At 46.6% G+C, this 18,696-nt stretch overlaps 1 protein-coding gene across 1 annotated transcript in view; it reads right to left on the minus strand.

Moving 5' to 3' along the window:
- Positions 1 to 313: 313 nt before the first annotated feature.
- fhip2a (FHF complex subunit HOOK interacting protein 2) overlaps positions 314 to 18,696 on the minus strand; it is a 77,468-nt gene continuing 59,085 nt past the window's right edge. Inside the window, exons 12-17 of the mRNA XM_070876580.1 lie at positions 16,622 to 16,765; positions 15,051 to 15,141; positions 9,411 to 9,554; positions 7,277 to 7,417; positions 6,981 to 7,084; positions 314 to 5,441 (exon numbers count right to left, since the gene is read on the minus strand). Of these exons, the coding sequence (XP_070732681.1) occupies positions 5,336 to 5,441; positions 6,981 to 7,084; positions 7,277 to 7,417; positions 9,411 to 9,554; positions 15,051 to 15,141; positions 16,622 to 16,765 (730 nt within the window). The 3' untranslated portion in view covers positions 314 to 5,335. The remainder of the gene's footprint in view (positions 5,442 to 6,980; positions 7,085 to 7,276; positions 7,418 to 9,410; positions 9,555 to 15,050; positions 15,142 to 16,621; positions 16,766 to 18,696) is intronic.

Raw genomic sequence — 18,696 nt, forward strand, 5'->3', positions numbered from 1 at the left:
GCCCATTGTATGCCTTATCCTTGGCCTTCGTGGGTGCCAGCAAGTCCCTGATGAGGCGATAGATCTCGGGCCCACAACTGGTCAGCAATATAGCCTTGTGCTTCTCCACCAATGTGTCCGTCTCCCCTGCCAGGTCGTTTGCCATGAAATATTGCTCGAGCCTTTCCGTGAAGGCATTCCAATCATCACCCTCTGTGAAGTCTTTTAGTGTGCCAAAGGTAGCCATGATCGTATGAAAGTCCTTACTCTCGTCGCCAGTTATGTTTGTAATGTACTGGGGAATGACTCCACAAGGCAATGTGTTGTACTCAAACTGTAGTGACCTTAGTCCTTTATTCCAAACTCCAGAGTGAGGCACAAGCATGGTGTGCAGTCTTTTATACAGGGCCCTGCCACCAGGGCAGGAAACTCTTGGTCTCCACCAGTTGCACCCTCTAGTGGAGCCAGCATGTATGTACACAGTGTAAACCTATTTGATAGTACATCAGGTAAACAAGTCTCCATCTTATGCAACCACACAGTGACTACACAGAGAGTACATCCATAGTCTGCATATACAACACAACCCAGTAAGAATTTTATAAGTTTCAATGAGATCCCCTCTCATTCTTCTAAACTGAATGGCAGACAGGATGGTTAAAATGGACAGAAGCATGGCAGATGGAGTTCAATGCAGAGAAGTGTGAAAGGATGCACTTTGTGAGGACTAATATGGAAAGACAGTAAACTATAAATAGCAAATATTGAAAAATGTAAATGGACAGAAAGACCTTGGCATCCATGTATAGAAATCCTTAAAGGTGGAGGGCAAGTTGATAAGGTGGTTTATAAAGCATATGGGTTACTAAGGTTTATAAATAGAGGAATAAAATATAAAAGCAGAGATGATGCTCGAACTTTATAAATCACTGGTTAGGCCTCAGCTGGAGTATTGTGGACAATTCTGAGCACCACATTCTAGGAAAGATGTAAAGACCTTAGAAAGGGTACAGAGGCGGTTTACCAGGATGTTCCAGCAATGAGGAATTCTACTCCAGCCTTGAACAATCCCTGTCCCGAGTTCCAACGGGCGACAAGTTGATTCTCCTTGGCGACATTAATACCAGAGTTGAAATGGACATAGGTCTCTGGAGAGGTGTGATTGGCAGGGAAGAGGTAGAAAAAACCAACTCCAATGGTACCCTCCTCCTGACGGAATGCTTAGACTATGGTCTTGTCATAACCACACCTTGGTTCATCAGAGAGACAAGTACAAGACCTCATGGCAACACTCTCATTCCAGGCACTGGCATCTGTTAAGACTACGTCATCGTCCGAGAGAGGGTCCGCAAGGACACCCACATCACTCGCACCATGACAGGAGCTGACGACTGCTGGACTGACCACCTCTCTTATTTCCATCATCGTAGCCTCAAAATGGCGGTGGCAACAGAAACACTGCTGCAGAAAAATCAATGCTAAAGCACTCAAAGGCTGTGCAAAGAAAGCCCTATTCAGTCAACACCTCACAACCAACCTGACAACTTCCAATGAACTGGAGCCGCAGAATGTCCAAAGTCTATCATAATTAGCACCTGTGAAGAGACTCTTGGTCACTCTACCAGAAAACATCAAGCTGGTTCAATGAGAATGACCAGGAGATCCAGGAGCTAATAAACCGTAAATGCAAAGCATTTTTGAAGTGGACACATCATCACAACTAGAGAGATAGAAAACAGATCTACAGACGACCGAAGGCCGAGGTATACCAAAATACTTGTGACCTAAAAAATAGATGGTGGGTGGAAACAGCGCAGGAGATCCAGTGCCTAGCCGAAAATCATGGCGCGCGTGGATTTTTTAGCGCAGTCAAGACCACCTATGGCCCAAGCACTCAAGGTCCTATCCCACTGAGAACTAAGAATGGAGAGGTGCTCATCAAGGACAGAGAGGCAGTCAGTGCCTGCTGGAAGGAGCACTTCGAATATCTCCTTAACCAAGACTCTGTCTTTGACGGGAGTGTCCTCGACTCCATCCCAAAGCATGCTACCCGCCACCATCTTGGCACAATACCAGCCCGGCATTAGATTGAAAAGGCCATCTGACAACTGAAGAACAACATGGCCTCAGGAGCAGATGGAATTTCCGCTGAAGTTCTAAAGCATGATGGAGGAGTACTCTTGGCGTGAATCCATGGCCTCATCTCTCTTATCTGGAAGGAGGAAAGCATGCCAGGGGATTTCAGAATTGTCGTAATCGTGACCATCTTCAAGAAAGAAAGGTAACAAGTCCAATTGCGGTAACTACAGAGGAGTTTCCCTGCTGTCTGCCACAGGGAAAATTATCGTAAGAATCCTCCTCAATCGTTTCCTCCCAGTGGCTGAAGAGGACAGATTGATGATGAAATGCAACACCGCCTTCAGTGTGCCAGTGCAGCCTTCGGTCACCTGAGGAAAAGAGCGTTTGAAGACCAGGATCTCAAACCCGGCACCAAGCCCATGGTCTACAGAGCAGTAATGATACCCGCCCTCCGATATACTTCAGAGATATGTACAATGTACAGTAGGCACCTCAAAGCACTGGAGAAGTACCACCAACGGCAGGATAGACGTACAAATGTCAGTGTTCTCTCTTAGCCCAACATCACTGGCATTGAGCAAGCTCAACCATTTCCAATGGATGGGCCACATTGTCTGCACGCCTGATACAAGACTCCCGAAACAGGCACTCTACTCCCAGCTACAGCAAGCGAGCCCCAGGAAGGGAGAGAAAAACCCTCAAAGCCTCCTTGAAAAAATGTCACATCACCACCGCTTCGGGGGAATCACTGGCCCAACACTGCTCAAAGTGGAGGAGAAGCATCCGAGAAGGCGCCAAACACTTCAAGCCTCTTCGTCGGAAGCATGCAGAAGCCAAGTACAAACAGCGGAAGAAGCGTACGACAAACCAAGCACCCCACCCATCTGTCCCTTCAACCACCTGCCCAACTGTGACAGAGTCTGTAGAACCCATATTGGCCTCATCAGTCACCTTAGAACTCATTAGTGTGGAAGGAAGTCATCCTCGACCAGAACAAGACCAGGGATGAGGGACTTCAATTATGAGGCGAGGATGGAAAAGTTAGGCTTGGAACAGAGGTCAAGAGGTGACCTAAGAGAGGTTTTCAAGATTGCTACCAGTGTCACATGCTAGTCAGAGTAGAAATAGTAGGATAGTTAAGATGAATACGTGGCTTGAGGAATGGTGCAAGAGGGAGGGATTCAAATTCCTGGGACATTGAAACCGGTTCTGGGGGAGGTGGGACCAGTACAAACCGGACAGTCTGCACCTGGGCAGAACCGGAACCAATGTCCGAGGGGGAGTGTTTGCTAGTGCTGTTGGGGAGGGGTTAAACTAATATGGCAGGGGATGGGAATCTATGCAGGGAGACAGATGGAAGTAAAATGGGGGCAGAAGCAAAAGGTAGAAAGGAGATAAGGAAAGGTGGAGGGCAGAGAAATCAAAGGCAAAAAGCAAAAAGGGCCACATTACAACATAATTCTAAAAGAACAAAGAGTGTTAAAAAAAACAAGCCTGAAGGCTATGATTAATTGAAAATTACTAAAAAGGCAGCGTGGCAAAACATGCTGTTAACCCAGTCCTAGAAACTGTAAAAACCACACTGACGTGTGTCTGAAAGATCACCTTTCCTGTTGTGCCCACATGCAATTAGTTCCAACAATAAGTTTACACTTGAGGCCAACATGTAGTAGATCATCTGAGTCAGTGCCAAAGGTATGGCATGTCAAAGTATGAGGATGCTAAAGAGAATCCCTTCAATAAGAAAATTCTGAATGTATTTTTAATGTAAATTAGGCAGATTATTAACCCATTTACCATATACAATAGTGACAGTAGAAGCAAGCACAGATCAATATATAAGACTTTCTTATATACGACAAAAGTGTTGCATTTAAGCTGGATAAGGTAATACAGCTTTTATATTGCACGCAAAAAAAGTGTAGCACTCTTATGAACAGAAAAAGGAAGACTCCGACATTAAATGTGAACTCTCTTTCAAAATATTTGGTTGGTAATACACCAAATACATTTCAAATAAGAATTATTTACAGAAACATAAACCAACACTTCAAGCACAGACTACAAACTAGTACTTCATGTTCAATAAAGCTCCAATGCTGCCAACTATAAAAAGAGCTCTAGCTGTTTAATGTTCGCATTGTATAATTGAAATGAATATAGAAAGGATATACCACTAGTGATATTTTAGCAAAACTATAAATACAGAACTGAAATGTTTGGTAATGTGTAATTTGTTATAAACATTGGTTATGAAGCGTTTGTAAAGGTGTTCACATTTTAGGTATCCAATGTGAATTATATTGAACATTTGAACTTATTTTTTTTTTAAAAGAAGTATGCAGATTATACTATTTATAAACATCTAGTAGTTATAGTTCTGTATTTTCTAGTTTAATAAAAAATGTTAGCGATGGCAGTTTTATATGGTTTATTAACACTGGGTAGTGGTAGCAATGTTATATTGAAAATTTAGTATCACAGCTTTGCTGAACACTAAGTACTTGTTAATAGTGAACACTTAAAATGGAGCATTAACCATAAACCAAACATCACTTTCTTTGAATGTGCAAGTATACAATACTTAAGCTTAGACTTGCATCCAAATATGGAGGCGATTCCCTGGTATGAGTATAAAGGCTCGGAACAGACACTAAAGCCATAGCCCATGTGGCTGTGGTTTCTGGACTGTTTGGAGGTGTTGAGAAGGGGAAGAGAACAGATTGACAAAAGATTAACACGACTTAACACTTAATGATGCCCTTTTCAAAGGCACAAAAACATACAATAACTTCAGATAAGCACCCCAGCTTTCTTTACTTAAATAATTCTCTGATTTGATAAAATACTGATAAACATTTCTAATATTGACCTTTGCCCAACCTATTCTCAAGTTGAGAACAATTTTTAATAATAGAAAGGATCATGATTTTAAAACGTCCAAAAGTAGGAAACTACTAGTTCCCACTGTAAAATATAACACACGCAACATTTTGAGACTGTCGCTATATTTGAACATCAACATCTTTCCAATATTAATGTCAATTAAAGTATTAGTCTCCTTCTTGACGTTTTCTCTCATCTTTGCAGACAACTGCTTCAGTTGCTCCATGTTTGCACACATTTCCCTTTTTTCTATCCATATCCAAGACACTGGTGGGCAGCACGCCACAGTTAGCAGTCACAGCAGGCCATGTTGCCCCAAATATTTCCATGGAAGCCGACTAGTAAAACTGAAGTGGTGATGGGATGCTTGTGTGTGGAGTCCAGCCAACAATTAGGGCGTTGTAGAAGCATGGAATTTAACAAATGCTATCGCTGCTAATTCCTTACAGAACTCTTCCAACACAATTACACCTTCCAGCAAGGTCATATGATCAATGCTGTGTGGGGGGAAAAGAAAAGGTGAAAGAAATTAGATTTGACTTTTTCAGAAAATATTACTTGTTCTGCTGATATCGTTAGCATTTATCATCCAGCTCTATTTATAAAATGGAAGTTTTCAAAATGAAATTTAATAGCTATATATATATATATATATATATATATAAATAAAACAGTGAATTAAGTTGAATACAATACATTCACTCAAGAAAAATTGTTGTCAGCAAAAGCAAATAACCAATTACAACAGTAGGTGATAAATGGCAAAAATCCGATCTTATTTGTAAATCACAAAAATACAAACTGGGATATTGCAGGAGGTAAATGGTTTAAGTAAGTTGCAAAGGAAGGTACACAATTTATATGCATTTCTTGCAAATTTACAAAAAACTCAACATTTAATGGCTAAGATAATCACTCTTCAAGTGGCAAACAGGCAGATACTAATGATCAGGAACTTATTCTATGACATGGGCTGAATCTACTGGATTATGATTTCTCACTCTTGGACCAAACAGTAACATCTAGCAAATGGCTCTCATTTATAATCTAATAATCTAAAACTTTTGGAATCAGCAACACCAAATTTCTCATATGCCGGTATACTGTAGTGCAGAAACTGGAGCACTTCTGAGAGGATAGCAAGCAGACACTGCATTGCCTTCTCACATTGTTTGTGTGTGGGAATCCAGACCTCTGCATACACACACTCAAACATATTCTATCAAGCAACTCTCATTAATCTCATTAATCTCGCCGTGGAGGTGTTCGGGCGGGCCGGCGAGGTGAGGCCCGAGGTCGGGTGGTGAGGCGAGGCCTGAGGTCGGGCGGCGGAGAGGCGAGGCCTGAGGTCGGGTGGCGACGGCGAGGCCCAATGTCGGGCGGCAGTGGCGAGGGATGGTGAGGCGAGGCCCGAGGTCGGGCGGCGAGGCGAGGCCTGAGATCAGGCAGCAGCGGCGGTGAGGTGAGGCCCGAGATCGGGCAGCGGTGAGGAGTGGTGTGGCAAGGCCCGAGGTCGGGCGGCGAAGTGAGGCCCAAGGTCGGGCAGCGGTGATGACTCAAGGTCGGCAGGGTCCGGATTCCGGAACATTTTACGGATTCCGGACAACCCTGTCACCAATCGGTCCGGAGTCCGGAACATTCGGAAACTCTGGATTTTGGACGCTGCACCTGTATCAAATATCTGAATTAAATATCTACACATGAGCATAAATAATTTTAATTTGTATAGTGTTCAAACTATGAAACACAGCAGTTAATGGACAGTGCAATAATATTTGTTTAAAGGGGATATCTGTGCAGGCATCAACATCATTTTTTATATATTTTACAGCATTTACTTATAGGCATGTGCTTTTTGAGGTTGGAATGATGCAAGAACAGTAGCAGAGATGATAAAGAAAATTCCATTTCAGGGTTCTGCTGCAACATCTTGGATTGCATTGGATTTAGGCATCTGCTAGATTCACACTTACAGTAATATGCATAATACCAATATTCTGAAAGGGGATCAGAAAAAATGATTGAGCTGAACTTACATAGGTCCATCTGGCTCAAAACCCAGCAGACGTTTTCGGACTAGCAAAAGCTTTGGTGTGAAGTCTGGGATACGTTGTATTCTCAACATTAGGTCTCCAACCACCTAGAAATTCATTAGTCTGAGTTTAGTGTCGTATCATTAGTGTTTCTACAGTGCATGTCAAAGTAGAAAGTGCAAACATTCATTATAAACTGAAGGAACTCTCTAAATGCATTGCATGAAGCAATTTGATTTTAATAAACGCGCATCATTTTCACATTTAACAATATAAAAGATGTGTTATTATGCACTTACCCGTACAATAACGGAAAACAAAGACCTGCAGTTGGGAGCCAGGTTAATGTAAGGATCCAGTAAATACTCATGTATGTGTGGATGGGGAAATAAAGATAACTTTGACAACACAGATGTCACTTGCAAATTCACATCATATGGCTGGAAAGGGAGGAAATAATTAGCATTTGTATGTAAAAATAACGAGAGAAAAATCATTTCAAATAGTCTACATGTTCTCAGATACACGGAGGCAATAGAAAGAACATGCATTGATTATGGCTTCCTTATTAACTGAAAAACCATGCACAAGGATAAATCTCATTATCCATGAACATTATCTTTTCATTGTTACCCCAAATATTTTCTTGAAAGTTGTCTTGTTCACACTTTGCAGAATTTGGAAAAGAACGACGTTACTGTAATCACAACCCAAGTAACTTAAAGGCTGTATCACATCACCAAAAAAAAAACAAGTGTTCTAACTGGCTCATCTCATTGTAGTTTCTAATGGTTGTTAACCACATCACAAAACTACCTTGAAGTATGGTATTATTCACAATACTTTTATAACCTCAAAGTAGGTATAAGGTTATCCAGTTTTGAAATGAAAAAGTTGCACTACTAGAGTTATATTTTAAAGACCATCATCAATAATAATGCAAGAGTACTTCACACTTAATCTAAATTGCATCAGACTTGAAAGTAACTTGATGCCTGTCACTGGGTACAAAGTAGAAAATGACACTTCCAGCAATGAAGTCCTCATCTTGATGAGAACTGACAGATACAAAAGGAAACGTATTTTAATCCTCCCAAGAGTTCACTTGCCTTATCAACTCTCTAAAACACCAACATTGTGTCAAACAGGATCGGCCAAGTAACTGATGTATCTTCAGGCTAAAAAGAAACTGTCACAGTTGTAGAATTCATTGCCGATAATGAGTACTACAGCTTTTATTCTTTCTTTAATGAGAGGCCTGAGTCTAATGTATCCAAGTTTGCTGACGATGCAAAGCTAGATGGGAAAGTAAACTGCAAGGAGGGCGCAAAGAGGCTGCAAAGGGATATAAACAGCTTATGAATGGGCAAAAAGGTGGCATATGGAGTACAATGTGGGGAAATGTGAAATTATCCACTTTGGTAGGAAGAATAGAAAAGCAGAATAGTTTTAAAAAGATGTGAGACTAGTAAATGTTGATATGCAGAGGGATTTGGGTCTTGTACACAAAAAACAAAATTATATAGGGCTTCGATGTACAGTTTTGGTCTCATTACCTATGAAAGGATCTATGTGTCTTAGAAGGGCTGCAACAAAGGTTCACTAGATTGATTCTTGGGATGAGAGGGATGTCCTATGAGGAAAAATAAAGTAGAATGGGCCTATAATCTCTGGAGGTGATCTTGTTGAAATGTATAAAATTCTTAGAGAGCTTGATAGGGTAGATGCTGAGAAGCTTGTTTCCCCTGGCTGGAGAGTCCAGAACTAGGGGTCATAGTCTCAGGATAAAGGGTCGGCCATTTAGGACTGAGATGAGGAGAAATTTCTTCACTCAGAGGGTTGTGAAACGTTGGAATTCTCTACCGCAGAGAGCTGTGGCTGCTCAGTCATTGAGTATATTCAAGACTACAACAGATAGGTTTTTGGTCACGAAGGAAATTAAGGGATACGTGGTAGGGTAGGAAAGTGGAGTTGAGGTAGATCAGCCATGATCATATTGAACGGTGGAGCAGAATCGAGGGGCCATATGATCTACTCCTGTTCCTATTTCTTATGTTCTAATGTTTACTTTATTCCCTCTTTTATTTAACATTCAGCACGAGTAACTTCACTTTAAACACACAAACCATTTAGTGATAAATGTACTCAAAAGACATAGTTTATCACAAAACATTTCATTGTGCAGTAATACAAGCTCCATACTGCAACTTTGACTTTTATTTAGTAGTCATTTACTGCTTTGTATATTTGGATGAGGTTGGTCAATTCTATCAGAGTAAGACCGTAGCAATCTAAAACCACTACAATGATAATGTCATTTTAGTTTCAAATACATTTTTGAAGCATGTATGTAAATGGGATACATTTCTCAAACAACCCAAATATAGTCGTGCCTCTCTAACTATGAATATAATTTCAACAACTTCACAGTACCTGATCAAGAATCCTCCCCATTCGATCAAACAGAACTTTTAGAAAATGTCCCTCAAAGAAAGGAGATTCCAGATTGCATTTCTCCAAAGGTTTAGGTATTGCTGGCCAGTCCCATCTCATACAGTTACCGCAACAATCCCGGAACTGTCAATGAAATTAGCATTTATGAAATCAAGCAAATAAAACAACTTCACCAACAGATTCTTCTTCCTTTCAGTAGGTGGGAGAAATTAGACGATAGCTGCATCTTACACACAGCATTAGTCCTAAAGGTTCCTGGTGAATTAAAACGCAAATGAATTTTTGAATTTGTGATTTAGCCATTGAAAACAATATAAAGGATAAAGTGACCACAAACTATCCGAAACCAATCGCATTCTTATGATGAACATCTCTGATAGTAATTGTTCATATTTATTGGCCTGTGACATAAACATTTTTAGGAATAAATTCATTCATTTCCTTCTCATAGGGAATTTGTTATAGTTGGGTTCAAAACAAAAAGATTTGAAAAAAGACTCAGAAGATTGTTTTAAAAAAAAATATAGTTAGGAATAAGTTATCTTCCACAGGTTATGGGCAAGAGTACCTTTAGAGCCTTCCTTAAAATATCTTATTACTTGTATGCATCTCCTCCTCACCCCTGCTTGGGTTTGGGCCCCACTCTTTGTTACTATATTAAAGGTGTTGAAAAAGTGTAAGTTATTGTTGTCATCATGCTACATCAATGAGACGGAATCCACCTGTCATTAGCTACAAGAAAGGATAGATTTAGGTTTTGAGTAGGCTGGAGAAAGATGGAGTAAAGCAGACGGGTCCCATAATGTTGAGGTATGGAGCTACTTGAGTTTAGTTTTAAGGTGATTGGCAATAGAACCAAAGGGGACATAAGAAAAAACGTTTTTACGCAACGAGTGGCTAGGATCTGGAATGTACTGCCTGAAAGGGTGGTGGAGGCAGACTCAATCACAGCTTTCAAAAGGGAGTTGGATAAGTACCTGAAAGAAAAAAAGTTGCAGGGCTACAGGGAAAGGCTGGGTGAGTGCGACTAGCTGAGGTGTTCTTGCAGAGAGTCGGCACGGGCTCGACGGGCCAAATGGCCTTCTTGTATCCATTCTATGATTCTAGTGAGGATGCGAGATGAGTGGGAGACTTAGCAAGGAATGGGATGCTGCAGGATTGGTTAAATTGAACCTGAAGGTGCAGATTAGAGTTTAATCAGTGACACGGACAAAGCGGAGACAGAAACAGGTAGTATTTTAGAGATTGATGTAGGCAGTCTTGGTGATGGACTGCACAGATGGCTGGAAGCTCAGCTCATGGGGGCCAAGTTTCGGCCTGAGTTGCTCCTGTTTTTTTGGAGCAATTGGTTTAGAATGGAGCATCTTAGAAATTGCAATTCTCGGCATTTAGTTTGCTCCAGTACTAGTCAGTTAGAACAGTTTCAGTTCGGAACAGATTTTTTTTCCAAAAGGGGGCGTGTCCAGCCACTTACGCCCGTTTTGAAAGTTTAGGCAGTGAAAACATACTCCAAACTAACTTAGAATGGAGTAAGTGTAGATTTTTGTACGCTCAGAAAAACCTTGTCTACACTTAGAAAATCAGGCATAGGTTACAAATCAGGCGTAGGGAATGGGGAGGGGGGGGGGGTTTAAAGGGAAGTTTACAAACATTAAACACTTCAGTTTTACAAATAAAGAGCCATCATCAGTAATAAATGATAAATACATAATAAATCAACCAATAAAAAAATTAAGAAAAAATAAACAACATTTTTTTAAATCAATAAATAAAACATTTTCTACTTACCGGGAGTCCACCAACAGCATGCTGGGACGGCATCCCCTGTGTGTCTCCGTCAGTGTCTCTATCTGTCTGTGTGTGTGTCTCTCACTCTCTGTCTGTCAGTGTCTGTGTTTCTGACAGCGAGGGAAGGGGGGTGGGGAAAGAGGGGGAGGAAGGAGGAGGGAGGTAGAGGGGGGTGGGGGGTGGAGAGAGGGGGGAGGAGGAGAGGAGAAGGAGGAGGAGAGGAGAAGGGGGGGCGAGGAGAAGGGGGGGCGAGGAGAAGGGGGGGCGAGGAGAAGGGGGGGCGAGGAGAAGGGGGGGCGAGGAGAAGGGGGGGCGAGGAGAAGGGGGGGCGAGGAGAAGGGGGGGCGAGGAGAAGGGGGGGCGAGGAGAAGGGGGGGCGAGGAGAAGGGGGGGCGAGGAGAAGGGGGGGCGAGGAGAAGGGGGGGCGAGGAGAAGGGGGGGCGAGGAGAAGGGGGGGCGAGGAGAAGGGGGGGCGAGGAGAAGGGGGGGCGAGGAGAAGGGGGGGCGAGGAGAAGGGGGGGCGAGGAGAAGGGGGGGCGAGGAGAGGGGGGGCGAGGAGAGGGGGGGGCGAGGAGAGGGGGGGGCGAGGAGAAGGGGGGGAGAAGGAGAAGGGGGGGCGAGGAGAAGGGGGGGCGAGGAGAAGGGGGGGGCGAGGAGAAGGGGGGGGCGAGGAGAAGGGGGGGCGAGGAGAAGGGGGGGCGAGGAGAAGGGGGGGCGAGGAGAAGGGGGGGCGAGGAGAAGGGGGGGCGAGGAGAAGGGGGGGCGAGGAGAAGGGGGGGGCGAGGAGAAGGGGGGGCGAGGAGAAGGGGGGGCGAGGAGAAGGGGGGGCGAGGAGAAGGGGGGGCGAGGAGAAGGGGGGGCGAGGAGAAGGGGGGGCGAGGAGAAGGGGGGGCGAGGAGAAGGGGGGGCGAGGAGAAGGGGGGGCGAGGAGAAGGGGGGGCGAGGAGAAGGGGGGGCGAGGAGAAGGGGGGGCGAGGAGAAGGGGGGGCGAGGAGAAGGGGGGGCGAGGAGAAGGGGGGGCGAGGAGAAGGGGGGGCGAGGAGAAGGAGAAGGGGGGAGGAGAAGGAGAAGGGGGGGGAGGAGGAGAAGGGGGGGAGGAGGAGCAGAAGGGGGGGAGGAGGAGAAGGGGGGGAGGAGGAGAAGGGGGGGAGGAGGAGGAGAAGGGGGGGAGGAGGAGGAGAAGGGGGGGAGGAGGAGGAGAAGGGGGGGAGGAGGAGGAGAAGGGGGGGAGGAGGAGAAGGGGGGGAAGGAGGAGGGAAAGAGAGAGTCGCGGAGGTCGGGAGAGGGAGTCGCGGAAGGGTCGGGTGGGAGAGTGGTGGTGGTGGTGGGAGAGTCGCGGAGGGGGGGGAGAGTCGCGGGGGGGGTGGGGGAGAGTCGCGGGGGGAGTTGGGGAGAGTCGCAGAGTTCCGGGGGGAGAGAGTCGCGGAGGTCGTGGGGGGGGGGCGGTGGGAGAGTCACGGAGGTCAGGGGGTGGGGAGAGTCGCGGGGGGGAATAGTCGGGGGGAGGAGAGTCGCGGGGGGGGGGGGGGTCGCGTAGGAGAGAGTCGCGGGGGGAGTCACCGGAGGGGGGGGGATAGTCGCGGAGGGGTCGTGGAGGAGAGTCGCGGAGGAGGGGGGGGTGTTGGGAGCGTCACGGGGGGGGGGGGGGGGGTAGTCGGGGAGGGTGGTGGACGAGTCGCGGAGGTCGGGTGGGGAAGAGAGTCGCGGAGGTCGGGTGGGGAGAGAGTCGCGAAGGTTGGGTGGGGAGAGAGTCGCGGAGGTCGGGTGGGGAGAGAGTCGCGAAGGTTGGGTGGGGAGAGAGTCGCGGTGGTCGGGTGGGGAAGAGAGTCGCGGTGGTCGGGTGGGGAGAGAGTCGCGGAGGTCGGGTGGGCAGAGAGTCGCGGAGGTCGGGTGGGGAGAGAGTCGCGAAGGTTGGGTGGGGAGAGAGTCGCGGAGGTCGGGTGGGGGAGAGAGTCGCGAAGGTTGGGTGGGGAGAGAGTCGCGGTGGTCGGGTGGGGAAGAGAGTCGCGGAGGTCGGGTGGGGAAGAGAGTCGCGGAGGTCGAGGTGGGGTGGGAGAGTCGCGGAGGTCGGGGCGCGGAGTCAGAGGGTGGGAGAGAGTCGCGGAGGTCGGGGGGGGAGAAAGAGAGTCGCGGAGGGGGAAGAGAGTCACGGAGGGGGAAGAGAGTCGCGGAGGGGGAAGAGAGTCGCGGTCGAGGTGGGTGGGTGGGGGAGTTGCGGAGGAGAGAGTTGTGGAGGTCGGGGGGGAGGGGTCGCGGAGGGGGTAGTCGCGGAGGTCGGGAGGGGGAGTCGCGGAGGGGGTGGGAGAGTCGCGGAGGTCGAGGTGGGGTGGGAGAGTCGCGGAGGTCGAGGTGGGGTGGGAGAGTCGCGGAGGTCGGGGCGCGGAGTCAGAGGGTGGGAGAGAGTTGCGGAGGTCAGGGGGGGGAGAAAGAGAGTCGCGGAGGGGGAAGAGAGTCGCAGAGGGGGAAGAGAGTCGCGGAGGGGGAGAGAGTCGCGGAGGGGGAGAGAGTCGCGGAGGGGGAGAGAGTCGCGGAGGGGGAGAGAGTCGCGGAGGGGGAGAGAGTCGCGGAGGGGGAGAGAGTCGCGGAGGGGGAGAGAGTCGCGGAGGGGGAGAGAGTCGCGGAGGGGGAGAGAGTCGCGGAGGGGGAGAGAGTCGCGGAGGGGGAGAGAGTCGCGGAGGGGGAGAGAGTCGCGGAGGGGGAGAGAGTCGCGGAGGGGGAGAGAGTCGCGGAGGGGGAGAGAGTCGCGGAGGGGGAGAGAGTCGCGGAGGGGGAGAGAGTCGCGGAGGGGGAGAGAGTCGCGGAGGGGGAGAGAGTCGCGGAGGGGGAGAGAGTCGCGGAGGGGGAGAGAGTCGCGGAGGGGGAGAGAGTCGCGGAGGGGGAGAGAGTCGCGGAGGGGGAGAGAGTCGCGGAGGGGGAGAGAGTCGCGGAGGGGGAGAGAGTCGCGGAGGGGGAGAGAGTCGCCGAGGGGGAGAGAGTCGCCGAGGGGGAGAGAGTCGCCGAGGGGGAGAGAGTCGCGGAGGGGGAGAGAGTCGCGGAGGGGGAGAGAGTCGCGGAGGTCGGGGCGGGGGGGGGGGGGCGGTGGGGGTGGGGGGAGAGTCGCGAGGTCGGGTCGGGTCGGGTCCGGTGGGAGTTGAGCCTTTTGCACGCAGCCCCAGTGAGGCCATTCGGCCAGGTCTCGGTGCTGCGTGCTTCGGTCCCCTCCCACAGTTTTGGGTGCATGTGCAGAGGTCCCAGCACTGTTTTCAGCGCAGGGACCTGGCTCCGCCCCCCACAGCTCGTGCTGCGCCGCGCCCAGCTCCACAGGACCTGCAGGGGGCCGGAGAATAGGTGAGTTTTTTTTAGGCGCACTTTGTGGCGCGTAAAACGGGCGTCCAGGTCCGGGCTGCGCCATTTTAGGCGCGGCCCGAAACTTGGGCCCAATGTCATAGAGGATATCAAGTTTGTGCACCATAAGGTTCAGCTTGAGGAAGCAGCCAGAAAGAAGGATGAAATCTGGGAATGCATTTCTCGTGGAGAGGTCTTTTTCAGAGAGTCAGCACTGATACTATATAACAAATGGCCTCCTTCTGATTGAGAATTTTATAGCGGAAATCTAACATGGCAAAATTAAGCTGCAGAAAGTTCTGATTCACCCACAACTAGAATGCAGATATTGGTAGGACAAGATAGCAAAAGGCATAGAATCAAAGGTGGAGAACAAAACTGGATATTGTCAGCATACTTATGGAGGGTGACCCCATCAACTAACTATGATGAAGGAGTATTCGACATAGGTGCATCTTTTTCTTAAGCTTTTAACCTGTCACAGAATAATATTCTTATGTGCCTTACCTGCCTATGTGCATCTCTGAGGTAGGTATCATATCCTGTACCTTCTACATAGTAAGACGATTTTGCTTCATCAGGAACAAGACATAGGAAACTAAAATATCAGAGGAAGTTAGAACAAAAATGGCAATTACTTCAGATTATGCAATCAAACCAAAACAGTATGTACCTTTAAGTGTGTGAAATATACGGCAAAGTCTTGTATTTTAATGTTATTGTGATGTGTCCCTAATTAGCTTTTTAAAAATATATTCATAAGAACACAAGAAATAGGAACAGGAGTAGGCCATATGGCCCCTCGAGCCTGCTCCGCCATTCAATAAGATCATGGCTGATATGATCATGGACTCAGCTCCACTTTCCCGCCCGCTCCCCATAATCCCTTATCCCCTTATCATTTGAGAAACTGTCTATTTCTGTCTTAAATTTATTCAATGTCACAGCTTCCACAGCTCTCTGAGGCAGCGAATTCCATAGATTTACAAAGCTCAAGAGAAGAAATTTCTCCTCATCTCTGTTTTAAATGGGTGGCCCCTTATTCTAAGATCATGCCCTCTAGTTCTAGTCACCCCCATCAGTGGAAACATCCTCTCTGCATCCACGTTGTCAAGCCCCCTCATAATCTTATACATTTCGATAAGATCACTTCTCATTCTTCTGAATTCCAATGAGTAGAGGCCCAACCTACTCAACCTTTCTTCATAAGTCAACCCCCTCATCCCTGGAATCAACCTAGTGAACCTTCTCTGAACTGCCTCCAAAGCAAGTATATCCTTTCGTAAATATGGAAACCAAACTGCACGCAGTATTCCAGGTGTGGCCTCACCAATACCTTATATAGCTGTAGCAAGACTTCCCCGCTTTTATACTCCATCCCCTTTGCAATAAAGGCCAAGATACTATTGGCCTTCCTGCATTTGCTGTACCTGCATACTATCCTTTTGTGTTTCTATATATTTGGCACGATTGTACTTTGATATTTGATCAGATTTCTTGAAACTTACATTTTCAAGGCGCCATCTAATCTCTCAGATCGATGTAAAAAATCCCACAGCACTAGCTTTAAGGGACAATGCGAGTTCACTAATATTAATTGCTTATCATCACTAAAACTGATTATCTGATCATTTATCTCATTGCTATTACTGGCACCTTGTTGCCCAAAAATTGGCAGCGCCTTTTCGTATGTTACAAAAGTGACTACGCTTCAATTTTAAAGCATTGTGGGATGTCCTGAGGTCAGTAAAAGAACTATGCAAATGCTTTCTTTCTTTGTAAACTCATCGAATATCAACAAATTAGTGTTGAACTCCAATTTAAAGTCAAGCCACAATTATAATGCAATCGCTTGAATGTTCCCTCCAGTGGGAATTTAATATTGTTAATAGGAACGGTACAAACACATTTTCTGTGCATATCTTCAAATGTTCAAATTCTTTAAGGAAACATCAACAGAGACTTCCTATATTAACTAGCCAATTAAATTGCAGTATTAAAAAAGATTACAACTCAGACTGCCAGCATGTAAGTTTTAGCTATAATGTGAAGAAGTTACAATTAATCTTTGAACATACCTATTTACAATTTTATGAACTTCTGTTTTCCCATCACATTTTGTGTGGTCTGGGGTCGGTGGTGGGGAAACAGTCAGCCAATTCGAGCCCAGCAGTCTGTTATCAGGTGACAAATCTGTAAAAAGTGGATCTTCCTCCAAGTCTCTGAAGCGAGGAACAGATTAGCAGGAACCATGATTAGAAAATAGTAATAGAGCACTTTCCATTACAAAAGAAACAATACTCAGCGCATTACCACGAGGATTTTAGTGATGCACAATAATGGGCGATTTGCATGCTTTGCTCACTTAAACTGAAAATACCCAGCCATACTATGATGGATTGTATCCTTTCAAATGCGGATATGTCTGATGAGAGCATTTTCAGGTACCCTACATTGTTGCTTGAAGGCCAGTCATTGTTGGTGGCAGTGGTGAGGGCAATTAGAATTTTCTATTGTGCAATATGAAAGTGTATTGGCTGAAGTGCACTTGCTTTCTGTCCTCTACTGCCAATATGCTAATGGATTTCCCACACCCCAGGAGCCTCTTATCAACAAGAGCGGACATTGACGACGAGATTCAACACCGCCTCCAGTGCGCCAGTGCAGCCTTCGGCCGCCTGAGGAAAAGTGTGTTTGAAGACCAGGCCCTCAAATCTGCCACCAAGCTCATGGTCTACAGGGTTGTAGTAATACCCGCCCTCCTGTACGGCTCAGAGACATGGACCATGTACAGTAGACACCTCAAGTCGCTGGTGAAATACCAACGATGTCTCCGCAAGATCCTATAAATCCCCTGGGTTTGGATGCACCAACGTTAGCGTCCTCAACCAGGCCAACATCCCCAGCATTGAAGCACTGACCACACTTGATCAGCTCTGCTGAGCAGGCCACATAGTTCGCATGCCAGACACGAGACTCCCAAAGCAAGTGCTCTACTCAGAACTCCTTCACGGCAAAGGAACCAAAGGTGTGCAGAGGAAACGTTACAAGGACACCCTCAAAGCTTCCCTGATAAAGTGCAACATCCCATCTGATACCTGGGAGCCCCTGGCCAAAGACCGCCCTAAGTGGAGGAAGTGCATCCGGGAGGGCGCTGAGCACCTCGAGTCTCATCGCTGAGAGCACGCAGAAATCAAGCGCAGGCAGCGGAAAGAGCGTGCGGCAAACCTATCCCACCCACTCTTTCCCTCAATGACTATCTGTCCCATCTGTGACAGGGACTGTGGTTCTCGTATTGGACTGTTCAGCCACCTAAGGACTCACTTTTAGAATGGAAGCAAGTCTTCCTCGATTCCGAGGGACTGCCTATGATGATGGATGTGGTAACAACACAGATACTCGAGAGAGGCTGGGTGGCATCTTTGGTTAGTACAATGGCCATTTGCTACTGAGGGACGGAAGTCTGCCCTTGTCTGGTGGCTGTATCAGCCTGGTGTAAAATGACTGCAGTCTCAACCCAGTTCTTAGTCAGCAAAGGCCCAAACCTAGTGGCACTAAAATTTACTTTGGATGGAAAATAACACTGGCGCAGTTCGGTGATGTTTAGATGCTGGTTGAGGACAGGACTAGATTTTCTGTGATGCTGTACATGGCTGAATAGTCCATCGATATTCACTGTCAAAGTCCCTAGATGAAGAACAGTCAACTTGGGCGAAAATCTGGGGAACTGCATGCAATCATAGCCCAGTATGAATTATCTGCTTCAAGCAAGGCATCAGAGAGAAAATTAAGAGGGGCAAAAGGAGGGAAAGGAAGTTAGACAAATAAAACTTTAAAAGTTTTGAAGCTAATATCTGTACTATTTAAATTGAACTTCAAGTTAACTGCAGTTTTTCAGTTCGTCTTATTTTTAAAAACAATTAGAAAAACTTGAATATTGATTAATTTTCACATATGGCGATGCTGGGTACCTCACACTATAATAAACCCATCCAGTGTTGTAGATAAGATAATTTGTCAGAGTGTTGCTCATCGAGGAGTTTATTCCCTACCTGTTTTAATGCATATAAACACACAGAAGAATTGATCTGATTATAACTATGAAAGGGTTTTAACATAATACAAGAACAATTAGGAGTAGGCTATACGGCCC

The sequence above is a fragment of the Pristiophorus japonicus genome, chromosome 3, assembly GCF_044704955.1.
Source record: "Pristiophorus japonicus isolate sPriJap1 chromosome 3, sPriJap1.hap1, whole genome shotgun sequence".
In the NCBI taxonomy this organism is placed as follows: domain Eukaryota; kingdom Metazoa; phylum Chordata; class Chondrichthyes; family Pristiophoridae; genus Pristiophorus; species Pristiophorus japonicus.